This window comes from Oncorhynchus kisutch, linkage group LG14 (genome assembly GCF_002021735.2).
Source record: "Oncorhynchus kisutch isolate 150728-3 linkage group LG14, Okis_V2, whole genome shotgun sequence".
Classification (NCBI taxonomy): Eukaryota; Metazoa; Chordata; class Actinopteri; order Salmoniformes; family Salmonidae; genus Oncorhynchus; species Oncorhynchus kisutch.
Genome location: NC_034187.2, coordinates 23,272,536 through 23,293,178, shown reverse-complemented (window position 1 = coordinate 23,293,178; position 20,643 = coordinate 23,272,536). Strand labels below are relative to the sequence as shown.

Sequence of the window (20,643 nt, the reverse complement as noted above, 5' to 3'; positions counted from 1 at the left end):
CAATACATATGGCAGCATTTATAAATAACTGAAAATGTATAACTATTTACATTGAAATTAGGCTAATGTAAAATTGTTTCAGTATAGGCCCATAGACCTAATGGTGAATTATTAGTTAAGTCCATATATTTATACATCTATAAATAAACTAATACATGTTCATTAGCTGTGTGCACTGGAAATAATAACAGGTTATTAATCAATAGGCTACAGTGCATTCATAAGCTCACTATTTGAAAGTGGAGGAAAAAGTACACAATTGTCATACTTGAGTAAAAGTAAAGATACCTTAATAGAAAACGACTCAAGTAAAAGTGAAAGTCACCAATGAAAATACTAAGTAAAAGTCTAAAAGTATTTGGTTTTAAATATACTTAAGTATCAAAAGTAAATGTAATTGCTCAAATTTACTTATGTATCAAAAGTATAAATCGTTTCAAATTCCTTATATTAAGCAAATCTATTTAATTTAGGGATAGCCAGAGGCACACTCAAACACTCAGACATAATTTACAAATGAAACATTTGTGTTGCATGAGTCCGTGAGTCCGCCAGATCAGAGTCAGTAGGGATGACCAGGTATGTTCTCTTGATTAGTGCGTGAATTTCAGTCCTGCTATGCATAAAAAATGTAACGAGGACTTTGGGGTGTCAGGGAAAATGTATGGAGTAAGAAGTACATGATTGTCTTCAGGCATGTAGTGAAGTAAAAGTACTCGAAAATATAAATAGTTTTAAAAAATACCCCCCCCCAAATACTTAAGCAGTACATTAAAGTATTTTTACTGAAGTACTTAACACTAGCCTACTGCTATTTGGCAACAACAACACAAATCTACCAATGTATTTTAACTGTTTATTACAGGTTCATAAACTATTAATAAACCCTATATACACGATGTATTAAGAGTTTATAGATTCAATAAATCCTAGACCTACCTACCTTATTAATATAAAGTGTTACCAAATATGTGTAGCTCATCACTTTGTCTGTGGAAAGGACGGGGGAGACACAAGCGTCTTGATTTAAAAGGTAGCTTACAATTGCTGATCCTCGCTAGGGGCGCTGTTTGAACACAGTGCAATAGAGAAGACAATGTAGCCACTCAGTGTCAGCCAAATCCATGATATTAACACAATCTAAAGAGCAAAGGGGAGTTTCCAAAGTAATCAAACCCGTCCAACTTTCTCATTTACAGCTATAGACCACTGAAAATGGATCCTATTAGGGCTGCTGCTCCTTTGCTATGGTTTTCCCTGTGCTTTGGGAATATTCTGGAGGCAGCGGTACTTGGATCATTGCAGTACCCCTCTAGCGCAGATGATAACGGGCTTGTTTCACATCTGGATGAGCAGAGTCGGAGAAAGCCGATCGCGGTGTCCAGGAAAGACCCTCCGATAAATGATACTATCGTCCCCCATGACTATATGGTATCGCTATACAGGACACTCTCTGAAATAGAGAGAAGAGGTCTTAACAGCAGTGTTCCTCGCTCCGCAAGACATGCGAACACGGTGACCAGTTTCGTGGATCAAGGAAAAGGTGGGTGAAAGTGATATCAGTAGCCTAGGCTTACTAGTATTACGCGAGGTAGACTGTTAACCATGATAGTTGTCATTTATTCTGGGTATGAAGGCTATTCATGTAGCTGTTTATACTGCATTTAATAAGTTATGTGATTAATTGGTTAGCCTATAATCAATCAGTTATCCAAATATCTACAGTGCCATTTGCTGTATTATAGCTCAGCCTGTGGACTAGCCCACGTTGGAAAAGGATATGCTAAATACGAGACTGCAAAGGCAACAAGCAACAAGTGCTTTGGGTATATTTGCAAAAATGTCTGTCATAGGATTCACTTTTTTTCTCCATATTAATTCATTAAAATCGCAACTCATCATTCAAAAAACATAAATTGCAATATCTTTAAAAAACCCTAACAGCGAATTGCTTGACAATTTCCTTCTTCAGCATCCATTATTTATGAATGCATTAATTTAAAATGCGCCCCTATAGGCCTACACATTCCGACAACAATGACTTATTGAAAAGTCGAAAGTAATGTAGGCTACGAATGAAACATTATTTGGGAAGGTATAGTACATTTGTTTCACATTTATTTGGGAAATACTCGAAATACTTCGAACTAAATATGTAGGCAAATGTCTCCGATTTCCAACATCTGCGATGTATAAACCTCACGGGCACCTTGAGCTAAACACTTCGAAAAGGCCTGCTTTCCCCCAGTCCAACGGGCACCTTGAGCTAAACACTTCGAAAAGGCCTGCTTTCCCCCAGTCCAGGTGTTGCTGATAAAAAAAGATACTTGTAATTTAAAACTGGTGTTCAAAGATTGTCACAGAATATTCGTTTTAATAAATATACTCTTTCAGTAGGCCTATTCCATAACATTTTATTGCAAGAACAAGTCACTAAACTAGCTATGTCCAAAACACACATATCCCTTAACTACAGTATATCCAAAACTATTGTTTTCTATTGGGCTATTGTGAATTTTTGCATTGTGCAATTTGTTAGTCAGGACTCGGAATACATTTGTATGTAATATAAATAACAATGTTTTAGGATAATTTAAACCTATAAATGATAACAACAACAACAAAAATGAAAAATATAATACTAACAACAACGATTATTAGAATTTTTGTTTGTAGGGACCTGTGGCAAATCATTATTTCTCTACTCCCTCTCAAAACATGTTATACTGTGTGTTAAGTAATGTGTTATTTTTTTCAAAGGAGTTCAGTCATTTACATTGTCTTTTTGGGGATTCCAAACTTGTTTTAATTTCCAAACAAAATTAGGAGGTAAAAGTGCAGGTAGATTCCATAAAAGGCATGAATATATTTTCTGTCTTGATGCAATATAATTGAAATTAATCAATTATACAATAACTATAATTTTATATCCCTGAAGAGTTATTTCTAGCATTTTGGTTTCAGAGTCAGCGGCTAGTATTACAACAATGTTATAGTTTTTTATTGATGTCATTTAGTTCCATCTATTTATTTATTTAAATTGGGGGGGGGGGGGGGGGGGCAATGTGCACCTGCATGTGATTTTGAATGTATTGCAATGATTTTCTTATTCATTTGACCCAATAAAACTCTGAGGGCAAGTTCACCTCAGGTACATGTAAACACAGAAGGGATGAAAAGAATCCAGGTAATCTTTTAGCATCTTTTATAAACTGAGACTACAGCATTGTCTGGGTTATGTCATTGTTTTGTCTAGCAAGCGGATATTTGCTAGGATAGTGCTGCGCCCTTCACCTTTCATTGTCTGGGTATTCCACTTAAGCCTGCCTGGCTGGTCTTTCTCACAGGGGGACAACTGTTACAGACCCTCTGCATTCACCAAAGCCTTGTGTGTTCTTTTCCAGCAGGAGCCTCACTGTGCACAATTATGTTTTATTTTGAGGTCCCTTCAATAATGCATCAATGACATGATGCCACAATCTGGCCTTGGATTCTTATGGTACTCATCTGTATTGGAGAAGAAAGTCCCTTCATGTTTTACCATGGAACTGTGGTTTTGTCCTCAGGTTGCACTGCATCCCAGGACCTCATGCTTGGGCTGGATGTCAACATCAAAACTTTTGAAACAGTCTGTTCCCTCTTATAAAGCTTTCCCCTCTGCCACATGGTTGCAACTGTGGTATGGTTGACATACGGTGAATAGCTGTTACGTGCCTATTTAAATTATCAGTGGAGAGGAGGACGTGGACTTGACTAACACATTAGAGATGCATAGAAATTATTTAAAGATTCTACTGTCTTTCCTTTTCATGTATGTGATACCTCATCAGGAGGTGAGTGCCAGGTTGCTATCGGTTTGTGGATTACAGCTGTATGTGCACCCAGAACGTTATGAAATCCAAACATTACACTAAACTTACATTACATTCCCATCACTTTGGTGTGTTAAAATCTCGAAAGCCACCACTCCTCTGAAATGTATAACTATGGACAGAGGAAGAGAGGGAGTTGAGGCCACTTCAGTTTAAATTTCTCCAGTGTCTCGCCAAGCCCTCCGCTCACTCAATCAGTGTAATTAGTGCATTCTGCCAAGGGCTTGGGCCTGACTAGAGGTCAGCCAAGTGCTTTCCTCCTGGCCTGCTCCTGCGGCTTTCGTCAGCTCTGTTGCTTGCATGTGGACTCAGGCGATTCAGGCCCAAACAGTATTCCTACCGAGGGGGACACACACAGACAGCGCTTCATGGCCGCATGTCCACCTTAGAAAGCCACTGCAATTGACCAAAGGGGCGTTTCTGCCAAACGTTGAATACTTGTTTACATATGGTCACAGACACTCAAAGAGATTTAAGTCGGCTGACGTCCAGTGCTTGATTTCGTTTACCACCCTCTTTTTGAGTAACTGTGTTTTAATAACTGTGTATGTGTTGGTGTGAGATTCAAATGACGAGCCTGTGTTTTCTTCCCCTACAGATCCCTCCTCCTGGGGAAGTGGCCAGCGCTATCTCTTCGACCTCTCCAGCCTGTCCAGGACAGATGAGATCGTGGAGGCAGAACTGAGGATCCTGAGAAAGCCACCGCTGGATCGCCTCCCTATGCTGACGTGGGGCAGGAACCTTTATCGCCTCCTCCTCTACACATGTTCCTCTAAGGGGAACTCTGGGAGACGGCTGCTGGACTCCAGGACAGTCGATGTTCTGGACCGCGAGCCTCCCAAATGGGATGTATTTGACGTGTGGGCCAGCGTGAAGGCTCAGCGGAGGAGCCACAGGACAGCAACGGGCAATGACCTCCTTGTGGCCTGCTTTGACCTGCTGGTTGTTTCGGAGTTGACCAAAGAGGCAGCCAACCCTCTTACAGTAGGGCTGGGACGCCGGTCTCGGCAGCCCCAGGAGAGGGCCTTGCTGGTGGCTTTTTCTCGCACCCGCAGGAAAGAGAACCTGTTCAAGGAGATCAGGGATCAGATGAAGGCAGTGCGAAGAGACTTGGGTTTTCTGGACCCTTCGGACCTCTCTGGTGATGTGATTGGTCACCTACCCAGGCGACGCCAACGCCGGACTGCCCTCACCGGCCGATCTATAGGCGGAGCTGGTGGGGGAGGAGGGGGAGGTGGTGGTGGAGGAGGAGGAGGAAGGGGAGGTGGAGGGCGCAGGAAGACTCGCTGCAGCCGTAGGCCGCTCCATGTCAACTTCAAGGAGTTGGGCTGGGACGACTGGATCATCGCACCGCTGGATTACGAGGCGCACCACTGTGAGGGCGTGTGCGACTTTCCGCTGCGCTCACACCTGGAGCCAACAAATCACGCCATCATTCAGACACTTATGAACTCTATGGACCCTGAATCCAGCCCGCCCAGCTGCTGTGTCCCCTCCAAACTCAGTCCCATCAGCATCCTCTACATTGACTCTGGCAACAATGTGGTCTACAAGCAGTATGAGGACATGGTGGTGGAGAGCTGTGGCTGCAGGTAGCATAGCAACAGAGAGGGGTGGTGGTGCTAGTCTTGCGTGGCGCTAGTCTCGTCATTCTGGAATTTTGGACTGGGGCTTGCAAAGAGCGGAGTTTGAATGTTTTGTGGGAAAATACGTTGGTGGTTTAAAGCGCTTCTTAACACTCGCCTCCCCCTATCTCTTCCCCCTAAACCAGCTGTATTTTGTGATTTGTTGAAAAAAGTACAGACAAGTATGCTCATTACTGATCTGCCTCTGCTTAAGGGGAACATAATCTTATTTGCTGCTTAATTTATTAAAAGATGTCATTGAGCTGCCACTTTATTTCTTGAGCTCTTTAGCATTTTTTTTACTCACAACATGCTCTGGCTCTCTCTAGTCTCTCTCTCTCTGTCCCCATGGCTCTGCATGTTGTTCGATGCTGTCAACTTCAGTAAATGTCTGCTATGCTTCTGACTTTGGTTCTAGAACACTGCTTTAGTAGTGTATAAAACATCAGCCCTAGCTTTGAATTTACTGAGCAGCAGACAGAATTTGCTGGGATGAATAAAACAAGCCCAGATTTATAGTGTTATGATAACAGTGTTAGAGTACATTTGTGTGCCTATATGGAAAACTCAAAATAGCATTAAGTCAATTATTACATCTCACAAGACATCTGTCCAATAAACTGCTCCCATTGTGCTTGCTCTTACCAAAAAACAAAATTTCAAATGTATGGGAGGACACAATCAAAAAGGACTTTTGTATATTGCAGTTTGCAATTGCAGCACATAGCCTACACACGTCTTACTTAAGACACTACCGTCATCTCTTGGACATGGTTAAAATAGAGGTTTTTAGATAAATGCTGCGTGTTGTGAGCAATCTGGATATTATTATTAATCTTTTGAGCAAGACAGAGAACATCACCCATTTTCTGGAGTTATCAAATCAAATGTATTTATATAGCCCTTCTTACATCAGCTGATATCTCAAAGTGCTGTACAGAAACCCTGTCTAAAACCCCAAACAGCAAGCAATGCAGGTGATTGCAGGTGAAATAAAATTTGATTTGATTTGCTGTAGAAGCACGGTGGCTAGGAAAAACCTAGAGAGGAACCAGGCTATGAGGGGTGGCCAGTCCTCTTCTGGCTGTGCCGGGTGGAGATTATAACAGAACATGGCCAAGATGTTCAAATGTTCATAAATGACCAGCATGGTCAAATAATAATGATCACAGTGGTTGTAGAGGGTTCAACAGGTCAGCACCTCAGGAGTAAATGTCAGTTGGCTTTTCATAGCCGGTCATTGAGAGTCTCTCTACCGCTCCTGCTGTCTCTAGAGAGTTGAAACAGCTAACAGATAAGCTAACAGTTATCACCTGTAGAAAACCTCTGTCTATGAGCCGAAGGAACAGTGATCTTTAGTTAGGGGTATGGTAAGGGTCCCATTTACACAGCTAACTTCCATCAGTAGCTGTGTCACCATGCATTTGCTTATATGCACTCTATGTCATTACATAGATCATTACTATGCAAAGATCCGGGGTATATGATATGGAATATTTAACAGGCGACATGGAGAATTTGAAATATATTTTTATGGCACGAAGACTGATTTATTATTTCTTGCAACTGAGAAAAGTTAGATTTTTTTCAGGGTAGGCTATGTACTACAGCTGGTAATGTATATGACTAAAACAAGCAGATCACATGATCACTTGAGATTGAAATGGCGATTCAACTCCCTGTAAACAGCACAGAAAAAATAGGCTATAATGTCCATAGAAATTCCTTGTTAGTCAGTGAAATGGAATATTGAAATTCACTATTTAGCACTCCAGGTACTGAATTATAAGAGCACATGATTTTGCAAAATAATATTGATCAAACAAACGTGTGTTGGTCTTTGGATGTCATTTTCACTTATTGCGTTTTATTTTACAGTTCACTCTACTTGCATATTAGCCTGGTGGTCCAGATATGTTTGTGCTTTAGCCAACTCTTCCCTGCGGTGTTTGTTCATTGTCATTCCAAACGTAGTTATCACGGCAAGACGTAAATTAACACCTGCTTTTCCAACGTGGTAATTACGAGTAAACCCCCCCCTGTATATTATTTCACAAATCCCAGATGAATCACATTAACACAAGGTAAATAAATATGCACATTCAAGACAAAGGAAACAAAACTACTTGCAATGAGTAAACTAGGCACAGGTCATATGTGATGTCCCCAAGAGAGAACTCTTGCGCAGATGTTTCATAGTATTGGTAAAAGCCTTTTGCTCTAAACTCTCGTGAACACTTTGGTTGCAACGCTATTTGTGGTAACGTCATATCACCGAGTCTCAGTTTAAATTGAATTATATTTCCTGTCATTCCAAATTAAACTCAATTTCTTGAATTGAATTTGAGATTAGCGAACCCAACTGCATGACCCTAGCCTGGTGTATTGAGATCTATAGATTATTTTCTTGAAGTAGATATATTTCCATCTTTTTGCACAAACGGCAAATAGGTGATACTTTGTACTAATATCGTATTTGAGCGTTTGCTGCTTTTGTTTGAAATGATGTTTGTTAAAATATTTAATTTACTTTCTAACCAAAATCCAAAGCAGCTTTCTTGCATTTTGTTCTACATTTTTTCATCCAAACCAGAGATTGTTTATTTTTTACGGTTTTCTTTCACGATTATGTTCAACCGATTTGGTTCTTTGTGAATTAAACAAAATCCATCTAAAATGACTATACTGGCATTTTGAACTAAGGACTATGCTCAAAAACAAACCGACCGCAAGAAAATCTCTGCTTGTGGTTTATTTTCAAACAGCAGAGGAAATTCAGTGGCAGAATCTCCAGGAGGCAGATAATACAGCTCCCCCAACATAATTGATATCACCTAACAGACATTGAACAATAGCAAAGTTCCCATCAATTTGCCATGATTTCTATAAATGTTAAATACAATTTAAACATTAGTCAAATAAAAAGGGGGCGTAATGATATAACTTCCTGTAAACTCCTCTATTGTACACATTTTCTAAGAAAAGTGGTCACTATTTTCGCTGATAGTCCTGTTGGATAGTCAGTTGGCATTTTCAAAAAAAAAGTGACTCTCCTTTTTGAAGATAGCAGAATGTCACTGCAGTTGAAACTCAGTGGAAAACAGTTACCATAGAAGCTTCTTGATTAAAAATGACATAAATATGGCAAAGGATAATTAAACAAAAGTGTCAGGCAGAAAATAAATCCCCAAAGCTAATGTAGTCCAGAGAGTAGCTCCTCTAGTATGCTGTGCCTTGATATCAGAAACATTTCTATGTGTCTGCTTTTCTTGTATCCGTGTCCTATTACAACTACTTTGTACAATTGCTTTTTTCTGTTTCTTTGTGAATCATCATGCCAAACACATTTTCATAAAAACGTCAGGACAGGGCAGTGATTGGATTGTTCCATACTTCATTGCATGTTTACTTCACCAAGCTTGTCTTAGCACGTCCATTGTCTTGAAATAGTATTCACACCCTGCACAGTTGTCACATATAGTTGCACATTTTGTGACTGTGAGTAAACTTTAATCTGCTTGAAAATCTGTGGCTGTAAATCAATGATCACCATTCAACTTGACAAAGATTGAGCAATTTTGCCAAGAACTATTGACACACGTTGGGATGTGCTCTGACTGTGTGGAGTGTTGTGGAAATCTTTGGGGAAAAATGCCTCAAAATCCCAGACTCTAAGCCTAAGGCAAAAAAAGGTGAAAGCTGTGCAATGGTTAGGGTGGAGGTTGTTTTGAGACTCATGGATGCTTCATCAGTACAACATGTTGCTGTGAATGTATGACTGCATTCTGTCTCGAGATCTGCATGCTTAATTCTAATTTAACCATATTATCAGTTGCAGCTTGATCTAGCAATGTTAAAGTTAGTATCTGTTAACACTGACATCTTTTCTTTGTAAGCACATTTATTCATTATTGAAGTGAGATTCTGATATGAAATGCCTAGTACTTAACATCTATGCAATGTGTATTTCCCCATCATTTTGCTCCTACCTATTCAAATATGCAGTCTTCCCCATTCTTTGAAAGGGAAATTCGAAAAAAGGTAGCCTTTCCCTTTCTTTCCCCTCCTTTCCACATTTATTATGTGGATTTTTTTGAACAAGAGAGCATTTGCTTTCTGGCAAAAACCCATATGAAGTTCACAAACACAAATTGTATGAAAGACATGTATGAGGATTATAGTACAAGTAAAAGCTATTTTGTTGAGAAGGGAAATGTTTGAGATTTAACCGTTAGACGGCCATTAGTTCTACATGTGTTCATGTAAAGTGCACTGTGTGTATGTATGTATTCTATGGGTTATAAAGGTCTGTAAATAATGTCATTGTAAATGAACTGTAAACAGCTCTTTTCTCTTTTGGAAATATCTTATAGTAGTATATATTTGAAAAATAATATGTAAGCACACTTTATCCTCATTTTCTGTTCATCTGTTTTTTTTGTACAGATTATTTTATTAAATATTGTATTGATGATAATAATATGTGTAATCTTCCTGTCCTCCTGACTGTAAGTGCCATTGAGAGCCTTCGTAATACAGGTAAGAGCAAAACTGTGATAACCACAGTCTTCCCTGTATGGCACTAGCTAAATTTGAAACATAGACATCAATGGAGACAGGAGCTTTTGACCTTGGGACAAAAATAACCCATAGTTGATGTTGTGGGATTTGGATATGTCATGATGTAATTTTATTATAACAATTTGAGGGAGGCTGAAAATAAGCTCTCTTAATGTCATAACAAAACATAACAAAGGAAAACAATATAGGGACTTGGTCAAATTGTGATTTGTTGCAGACGATGGTGGAACAGGAAAGAACCAGAAAGAGACCTGCCCCACTAAAGAGACATTAAACAGTAATACTTGTTTGATTTGCCACAATTCAATCCACCAGTGCAAGATTACTACATTTCCCTCCACAAAATACCATTGTCTCATGGTTTAAATCAAGTATAAGCAAATTAAGGGTTTTTGTCATTCCCTTTAATGGGGGCCAAAAATGGAGATTAAAGTAGGCTTGGTTTACACAGGGATTCTTTCCTTCAATATCTCCACAATGCAGCTGGTGATGGTTTTCTCGACAGACATGTTTCCCTCTGTTTTCCATAAGTAAAAACTAGCTTGGGCTTTGGGTACGGTAAGATATATTTACCTAAAGCAGATCTTTGAGCATGCACAGGTGCCTCGGCTGTCAGTCCATGGTCACTACCAAGTTCCTTGACAGAAAAAAAATTCATTATGACCACGAAGCATGCAACAATGTGTAGACAATGCTTAAACCAAGATGTAGTCCTCAGAATAACAATGTTGCCGGTATTGTATAACTAACGTCAGTTTCTCCTTCCACTGGCCAACAAATTATATACTTGGGATACTGCATTTCCCCAGTGGCAGTCTTGGAATCCATATTTTCACTCAGCTCGTTTGAAATGTAGGCCCGCTAGGTGAAATGTGAATCCAATACCTGTTTGAAGACTTGGTGGTTAAGACTTAAACTCAATGTTTAGTTTAATCCACTGGTGTCATTCCTGAGCTGGAGTTTATTTCAATCAAGCAAAAACCAAATGGGAACTTGTCGAAAAACATGTTTTATCTTAGATGACTTTGCCCAAAGGCAATTCAAGAACCTTATCCTTTTACAGTCCTAGAATTTGCAATCCTTCAGTTGCCAGCAAGCCCAACACATCCTTCCAGACCCAAAAAGGGCTGACAACTTAAAGCTATAAATGCTTTCTCTGACAAAACTCTTACTTCTAAGATTATATCATTTTTTGCTCAAATAATAGTCTTGGTTATTGCATTCAAAACACAGAGATCACCTTCACTTAAGTGGTCAAGAAATGGTTTAATTCCAATAATTTGCCAGATTCTGAAAAAGAAATGACATTAATTAACGTACTGCTATTCTGGCAACTTGACATTTATACACTGGCAGAAATAATTGTAAAGTATTTTGGCTCATATTTTGACTGAGTAGGAGTGCTGATCTAGGATCTGCCCCCCCTGTCCATATAATCAAAACTGATCCAAGATAAGAACTCCCACTCAGATTCTTTATGAATATGGGCCCTGGAGTCTGTTTTAGGTCCCTGCCTCGGTTCAACCCAACTGAGGGAAATGCCACTACATCTTTAGAATGGGGATAATTGTCCTGAATCAGTTCTTGTGTGTTTTGCCTGCACATTTCTGTCTCTATTGCCATCTAGTTGTACTTTTATGGAAGAAATAGACTATTTAACCCCTCCTAAAGAGACGGAAGGTAGTTACAGGACTTTCTGAATTGTGGGCAATTTGATAAAGGGACCATGCCATTGCTTTAAATGGATACGCGCAAATGAGAGAAAATATGAACTCAGACACCACTACATTGTTTTTCTTTGTGGGAAATAGAATTTAAAAACCCAATAGTTTGTCATCAATGATACATTTCTTTGACACACAAAATCTTTCTTAGGTGTGATCCCCATTTTGGGGGGGTTAAGAGAAATGTGAAAGAGGTAAGGGACTAGAATCACAAAGCAAGTCAATGGATATGAAAGAACATACAACGAGTGTACAAAACATGAGGAACACCTTCCTAATATTGAGTTGCACCCCACCCTTTTGCCCTTAGAACATCCTCAATTCGTTGGGGGATGGACTATACAAGGTGTCGAAAGAGTTCCACAGGGATGCTGGCCCATGTTGACACCAATGCTTCCCACAGTTGTGTCAAGTTGGCTGGATGTCCTTTGGGTGGTGGACAATTCTTGATACACACGGGAAACTGTCTAGTGTGAAAATCCCAGCAGCGTTATAATTCTTGACACAAACCGGTGTGCCTGGCACCTACTACCATACCCCGTTCAAAAGGGACTTACATGTTTTGTCTTGCCCATTCACCCTCTGAATGGCACACATACACAATCCATGTCTCAAGGCTTAAAAATGATTCTTTAACCTTTCTCCTCTCCTTCATCTACACTGATTGAAATGGATTTAATGCGATTGAAGAGGACGAGCCGATCGTCCTCGCAGTGGCAGACCACGTGTAAGAACACCTGCACAGGATCGGTACATCCAAACATCACACCTGCGGGACAGGTACAGGATTGCAACAACTGCCCGAGTTACACCAGGAATGCACAATTCCTCCATCAGTCCGCAATAGGGTGAGAGAGGCTGGACTGAGGGCTTGTAGGCCTGTTGTAAGGCAGGTCCTCACCAGACATCACCGGCAACAATGTCGCCTATGGGTACAAACCCACCGTCGCTGGACCAGACAGGACTGGCAAATAGTGCTCTTCACTAACGAGTTGCGGTTTTGTCTCACCAGGGGTGATGGTCGGATTTGTGTTTATCTTTCGAAGGAATGAGCGTTACACCAAGGCCTGTACTCTGGAGTGGGATCGGTTTGGAGGTGGAGGGTCCGTCATGGTCTGGGGCGGTGTATCACAGCATCATCGGACTGAGCTTGTTGTCATTGCAGGCAATCTCAACGTTGTGCGTTACAGGGAAGACATCCTCCTCCCTCATGTGGTACCCTTCCTGCAGGCTCATCCTGACATGACCCTCCAGCATGAAAATGCCACCAGCCATACTGCTCGTCTGGGAGTGATTTCCTGCAAGACAGGAATGTCAGTGTTCTGCCATGGCCAGCGAAGAGCACGGATCTCAATCTCATTGAGCACGTCTGGGACCTATTGGATCAGAGGGTGAGGGCTAGGGCCATTCCCCCCAGAAATGTCCGGGACCTTGCAGGTGCCTTGGTGGAAGAATGGGGTAACATCTCACAGCAACTGGAAAACCTGGTGCAGTCCATGAGGAGGAGATGCACTGCAGTACTTAATGCAGCTGGTGGCCACACCAGATATTAACTGTTACTTTTGATTTTGACCCCCCCCCCCCTTTGTTCAGGGACATGTTACTCCATTTCTGTTAGTCACATGTCTGTGGAACTTGTTCAGTTTATGTCTCAGTTGTTGAATCTTATGTTCATACAAATATTTACACATGTTAAGTTTGCTGAAAATAAACACAGTTGACAATGAGAGGACGTTTCTTTTTTTGCTGAGTTTTTATAATCAAAAGCCAAATTGACACTAGCACAACTCGCAAACACATGTTCAGTAGAGGATTAACAGTATAATAAACACACAACTTTACTGCACCACCAATTGGTTTGTGTAATGAATTTCTAATTTAGTCCCTGTTTCTGAATTCTAATTTCATCTCTGTTTCTGAAATGACAAGGAAGAACGAAACCCCATCTAGCCTGTAACTCTCTCACCCTCTCAGCTCAGATCTCATCCATCACAATGGTATAAACACATCAGTCTCAGTGTGTATTCAACAGGAGCCTAAGCTTCAGATAACACTAAGCCTTCCATATTCATTTGCAGTTCAACATGGCAGATATGGAATATATCTAGCCAACTAATAAACCAAGGTTTAGAGACTCCCTGTCAAACACACATACCAAGGAAGGCTTTTTGAAGAGAGCTTTCCTGTAAATGGTTACATCACCAGTGGCTGGTGGCCAACAGTGGAAGGAGTACTCTGCCAGAGGTTGAAGGTCAAAGATGAACACCAAGTCTGCAGATTCCTGTCAGAAATAGAGTTTCTCAGATTTCCATAATATAGGAAATCCAACTTTAGATGGAGTTAACCTTTTGGAATGATGAGCATGCCTTGTCGTTGTTTCATCACAGATTTAGGACTGAATTCAATAAATATGCACTGCTGTAAAAACACATTGTTCTGGTACTACACCTTAGGGCAGGAAATGGAAACAAGCTATCTGTATCAGACTGTGTTGACAGAACACAGAAAAGTCTAAATAAAATAAAACTGAGTTGAAGTGCCAACACATTTTGCCATGTGCAATCAAACATGTTCTACAGGAGTCTGGTATAATTCAGAAACAACATTTTTCTCTCCACGCAGCAGGAAAGCATGTTTGAGTTAATATGCCTTTGAGGTTGTTTGACACTAATGTGCATTTTTCCATGGCAAATGGATGTTGTTTTTGATCTGTTCTGTTTTTATAGTGACATATGTTACATTACAGTGTAATTAAGAATGTCTGAACTAATCAAATGTATCAATAGTTTCCAGTTGATTTCGCTTGGTCCTCTTCAGCAAACAAACACATTCCATTACTTTACAAAGTGTAGTATCACAATTTCCTGCCAACCCAAAAAACATTTGGCACCAACAAATACATATTTACATGATTGGTGGTACACAAATAAATACAATTAGATTAATAATCTTATCAAAGTTTTGTTCATTTTACTTCACTTCGCTATATATTAAAATACAAACACATCTTAAAATAGAAATGGGATATAAATCCAATGTCCAAATAAAAGCTTGGTTGTTGAGGCCTACCTGATATCTCTGTAACTATAAGGCAGTGATGGTACTGTGGTGGTTAAAATCACATGTTATAGGGAACTAGTTTAGTTTGGTGAGTACGAAAGAGCATTGACAATGATTTGCACAAATATCATAATGCTTTAATTTCACATCCAGATGTAGTCACTCAATTTATTTAGGTAACATAAACCTATAATATCATTATCCAATTGAGATTTCGATTACAATTTCATTACATCACATTCGCACTGTCATGCCACTTGGCTAGAGTGTATTTGAAACTAGCTCCATGTTTGCAAATTGCCGTGGATCCATTCAACGATCATATCAGCCACTTCCTTTCCTGTGTCCAGGACTAAGGCGTGACGAATCCCTCGACTACACAGTCTGATGTCTCCATTTGGAAAGTCCCTCTTGGTCTCCTGATGATACTGCACATGGTACCAGTGGTCACAGGCTCCGTAGTAAAACACAAGTTGAACATAGGAATGACAAAACATCCACAACTAACATAGCATTTCATCTTTGAATATACTTCGCACTCCAATGTCCCTGTCACTGCAAGATTTAAAGGTTTTCATTCACGTATTCAAATTCTTCTGTGCATAGTACAGTTTGTACTATTACCTTATTTACCGACAAAAGATGAAGTCCAAAGACTGTCAACCAGTGCAGATGCCTCGCCACTGCCGATCTGGTTAGCCTCACAGAGAGGGAGAGAGTACACATACACTCATGCACCGAGAGTCAGACACATTCTTCTCATTATTCTTGATGACAAAATGGATAAGGATAAAGTGGAGAAGAGGAACAGAATATGTGTGAGAATGTTATAGCTACAGTGTAACCCATAACACCTTCACATCTGCCGACAAGGATACGTTAAAACGTGAGGGTATTTGAACAGCAGAATTATGAGGCTAATAAAATGGATCAACTGAGACATCGCTTAACTGCATTTTGTAAGTGTTCCACTGCATTGGGCCAAGAGCCCTCAGGAGCTCAACACCTCTCCATAGGTAACTGGATGGTGTGTAGGAGGATGTGATGCAGGTCCTCCATTAGTTTAAATGGGTCAGAGAGGGACAAACAAGTTGAAGGACTGGCACTTGGGAGAACTTCTATCACCGTGTTTCAAACAACAACTTTTCCTAATATGTCAGTCCATCTCTCTATCTGTCCACCATAGACTGTTTGTTTTATGGTCTATAATTACCCTGTAACATTTCTCAAGCCCGTAATGGAGACTGAGTTATATTCCAACAAGGTCACACTGAGCATAAAATACATTTGTAGTATCACACAGGTGTGTTTAGCATCATTGTTTTAACATTTAAAGGAAATTCAAAGGAAAGAGTACAATGACTAAGAAATGAGATATTCAATGTCCCCCCCCAATTATCCATCTCAGTCGTCTTATACAGCTGGAAAATATAATGGGGGGACATGGATGGCTTATTGGATACCAGAAATGATCATGCAAAAAAATGTGAGTGAAAGAGGGGAAACCCCTCCCCAGAGAGCAGCGTAACCCAATGCCTTTGATTCTACGTTCCATTACATTTCCCTTTCAGCAGCATGTACTTTTTATTAAAAACATTAGGGACATTTTTTTTCAAGCTGCACTCACTGGAAAATATTGCTGCTATTTCAGATGTTTGAGAGTCCGTCCATAAGTCATACACGCACACGCACACAGTAAAAGTAAAGATACCTTTACAGAAAATGACTCAGGTAAAAGCGAAAGTCACCCAGTAAAATACTACTTGATTAAAAGTCTAAAAGTATTGGGTTTAAAATATACACTAGATATACAAAAGTATGTGGACGCCCCTTCAAATGAGTGGGTTCTGCTATGTCAGCCACACCCGTTGCTGACAGGTGTATAAAATCGAGCACACAGCCCTGCAATCTCCATAAACAAACATTGAGAGTAGAATGGCCTTACTGAAGAGCTCAGTGACTTTCAATATGGCACCGTCATAGGATGTCACCTTTCCAAGTCAGTTCATCAAATTTCTGCCCTGCTAGAGCTGCCCCGGTCAACTTAAGCGCTGTTATTGTGAAGTGGAAACATCTAGGAGCAACAATGGCTCAGCCGTGAAGTAGTAGGCCACACAAGCTCACAGGACAGCAGTGCTGAGTTCCAAACTGCCTCTGGAAGCAACGTCAGCACAATAACTGTTCATCGGGAGCTTCAGGAAATGGGTTTCCATGGCCGAGCAGCTGCACACAAGCCTAAGATCACCATGCACAATGCCAAGCATCGGTGTAAAGCTCGCTGCCATTGGACTCTGGAACAGTGGAAATGCGTTCTCTGGAATGATGAATCACGCTTCACCATCTGGCAGACAAATCTGGGTTTGGCGGAAGCCAGGAAAACGCTACCTGCCCCAAAGTATAGTGCCAACTGTAAAGTTTGGTGGAGGAGGAATAATGGTCTGGGGCTGTTTTTCATGGTCTGAGATGGGCCCCTTAGCTCCTGCGAAGGAAATATTAATGCTACAGCATACAATGACATTCTAGACAATTCTGTGCTTCCAACCTGTGGCAGCAGTTTGGAGAAGGCCCTTACCGGTTTCAGCATGAAAATGCCCCTGTGCACAAAGCAAGGTCCATACAGAAATGGTTTGTCGAGATCAGTGTGGTAAAACTTGACTGGCCTGCACAGATCCCTGACCTCAACCCCATCGAACACCTTTGGGATGAAATGGAACGCCGACTGCGAACCAGGCCGAACATCAGTGTCCGACCTCACTAATACTCTTTTGGCTGAATGGAAGCAAGTCCCCGCAGCAATGTTCCAACCTCTAGTGTAAAGCCTTCCCAGAAGAGTGGAGGCTGTTAAAGCAGAAAAGGGGAACCTACTCCATATTAACGCACATGATTTTGTAATGAGATGTTCGACGTGTAGTTTTGTACTTTTGGTCATGTAGTGTATTTAAGTATCAAAAGTAAATAGAATTGCTAAAATATAGTTAAGTATCAAAAGTAAAAGTAGAAATAAATCCCCCCCCCCACACACACGCCTCAACTCATCACAATGATTCAAGGAAATGTTCAGTGAGAGTAATCTGTAACTAGGCTGTACTCAGTGGGTGGATAGGAAGGAATATACAAAGGAGAAAACCGTTAATATCTTGTACAAATATCCTCCTGTCCAAGTTCTCTCTGAGTGGTCACTCACGCATATCTCCTCACTGCCACGGTCCTTTTCTGGATGAGGTGTTGGCAGTGGGGGGTTTGTGTGTGTGTGTCTGTGTGTTTGAGTGTGCATGCATGCATGCGTGCGTGCGTGTGGGGTGGGAGTCAGATCCCCTTATCTAGCTCCTAATTTTTCTGTCTTTTGCTGTTTCGAGGAGAAGGAAGCAATGGTCTGTTTGCACATCCTCAACGTGCGTATGTTAATCATAATCTGTGAGCGGTATCGCCTTGTATCCGGAGTGTTTTCACACGCTTTGTACCTGGCACAGGGCAGGAGAGAAAGAATGCTTTCCCTATTTCCACCCAAAAAGCCAAGGGTAAGAGGCAGAGAGAGTGAAACACCAAAAGGTCCAAGTCAGTAAAGAGGGTGCGATTCTTTCATATATCACTGGGTTGTTTAGTCGGAGGTAATTTCCTACATTTGGAGGATTTAGTTCAGCGTTGTAAGGCAGATTGTACATCTCCCAGAGATTCCGTTAAGTTTCAACAGCGTCATGGCAACAAGAGGATCACATTTAGCTCTCTGATTTATGCTGCAGAGGAATGGCCAACAGGAGAGAAGGGCCTTGTGAATGCAGGCATTGTGCGAGTGTGTTTATGTGTGTCAAAATTTGTGTGAAAACTGTGTGACTCCCTACAACCTGAAGGATCTCAAAAGATGTGCTGCACACACAATTCAGTGGCCAATGTCTTAGGTAAACGGTACCAGGTCGGACCCCGAGAACAGCATGAATTCTTCGGGGCATCAATTCTACAGGGTGTCAGAAACGTTCCACGTGGATGTTGGTCCATGCTGATGTGATGGCGTCACGCAGTTGCTGCAGATTGGACGGTGGTACATTCATGCTGCCAACAGCCGTTCAATCTCATCTCATAGATGGGTTTGGTCAGCAACAATGTTCAGACGCGCTGTGGCATTCAAACGCTGCTCAATTGGTATGAAGTCACCTAGCGTGTGCCCACACCTTCGCCACCAGCCTGAAGCGTTGGCACCAGGCAGGATGGGTCCATGGACTCATCCTGCTTACACCAAATCCTGAATCTGCCATCAGCATGATGCAACAGGAACTGGGATTCATTGGACTAGGCGATGTTTTCCACTCTTCAATTGTCCAGTGTTGGTGATCACATTCCCACTGGAGCCGCTTCTTCTTGTTTTTAGCTGATAGGAGTAGAACCCGATGTGGTCGTCTGCTGCTATAGCCCATCTGTGACAAGGACCGACGAGTTGTGTTCTGAGATGCCGTTCTTCACACCACTGTTATACTATGCCGTTATTTGTCTGTTTGTGTTCCGCCTGTTGCCTTGCATGATTCTTGCCATTCTCATTCGACCTCTCTCATCAAAGAGCTGTTTTAGCCCACAGGACTGCCGCTGACTTGTGCGACAAACAAAAAGCATCAATTCTCTGTAAACTCTAGACACTATCGTGTGTGAAAAGCCCAGGAGGGCAGCAGTTTCTGAGATACTAGATCTGACATGCCTGGCACCGATGATCATACCACACTCAAAGTTGCTTACGTCACTCGTTTTGCCTATTCTAACGTTCAACCAAACAGTAACTGAATGCCTCGATGCCTGTCTGCCTGCTTTATATAGCAAGCCACCGCCACGTGACTCACTGTCTGTAGGAGCGAACCATTTTCGTGAATGGGGTGGTCAAACCTAATAAACTGGCCACAGCGTAAGTTCCTAAAATAAACTGTAGACGGTCTTGAAAATGAAATTAAAATGTGATATTATATTACGAAAGACAAATGCATATCTGTTAATCTTCTGGATATTGAATAAGCAATTCAATTGTACATCTAAGATGAGTGCTTCATAGCTTTCAGAGACTCTTGAGTCCCATGGTCGTGACTTGAAAGACAGGGGGAGGGGGGTACTACTTTAGATTGAATGATAGGAAACATTTAAACCTCACCGTAACCCTGTCTAAATCAACATATAGCTGTCTAGAATAACTAAACCAGTAACTCCTGTTTGTGAGCCATCTTCAGGTGCTGAGCCGGGTCTTTATGGGCTACTTCCTACATTCCACACACATTTTTTACTCTCTCCGTAAATCTTCACTATGTAAAATCCAGCTTTTTCCGACTGTGTAAATAACTTCATAAGAGCATTCCCTTAGTTCCAAAGGCCTTTAACCTTGTCAAGCTGAACACTTTCTCTTCACACCATTGTGCAACCACTCAGAAATGGTTAATCTAGTTCCATTTAGTTACACAGCCTTACTGTTGCCTATGGAGCAATACGGTGTCAAAACAAAGGTACTCCTCTTTATGGTATGCACATCTGATAGTGTGGCTTTATGTAAAACATGGTTTGAGTGTCACACTAAGGAGGTTCACCGCAACCAACTACGCATGTGTTCTCTCCGAAATTAGCAATATTATGTTTAAAATATTCTGTTTACCCCAACCACTCACATGTCCAGATTGAACATAGTAGCCGCCAGGCTAAGTTTATGGTCTTTCTATAACACACGATTGAGGATTGAGGGCAGAATTGAAACTTGAGGAAGTCAAGGTAAACCATGCATCAATATCAATGGAAGACTTGTGATGCAGCTTGAGTTAC

At 41.1% G+C, this 20,643-nt stretch overlaps 1 protein-coding gene across 1 annotated transcript; it reads left to right on the top strand.

Annotated features, from left to right (window-relative positions):
- The first annotated feature begins 1,105 nt into the window (after positions 1–1,105).
- LOC109903205 (growth/differentiation factor 6-A) lies at positions 1,106–5,771 on the top strand. Its single transcript, XM_020499852.2, has 2 exons — positions 1,106–1,543; positions 4,471–5,771. Exons 1-2 carry the CDS (start codon positions 1,216–1,218, stop codon positions 5,466–5,468), a joined length of 1,326 nt encoding a protein of 441 aa, XP_020355441.1. The 5' UTR covers positions 1,106–1,215; the 3' UTR covers positions 5,469–5,771.
- The last annotated feature ends 14,872 nt before the right edge of the window (positions 5,772–20,643 follow it).

Bases quoted from the DNA above. Each gene is read 5' to 3' on its own strand.
- LOC109903205 (XM_020499852.2), top strand. From the start codon at position 1,216: ATGGATCCTATTAGGGCTGCTGCTCCTTTGCTATGGTTTTCCCTGTGC. The intron at 1,544-4,470 runs GTGGGTGAAAGT...CTTCCCCTACAG, and splicing joins TTTCGTGGATCAAGGAAAAG to ATCCCTCCTCCTGGGGAAGT.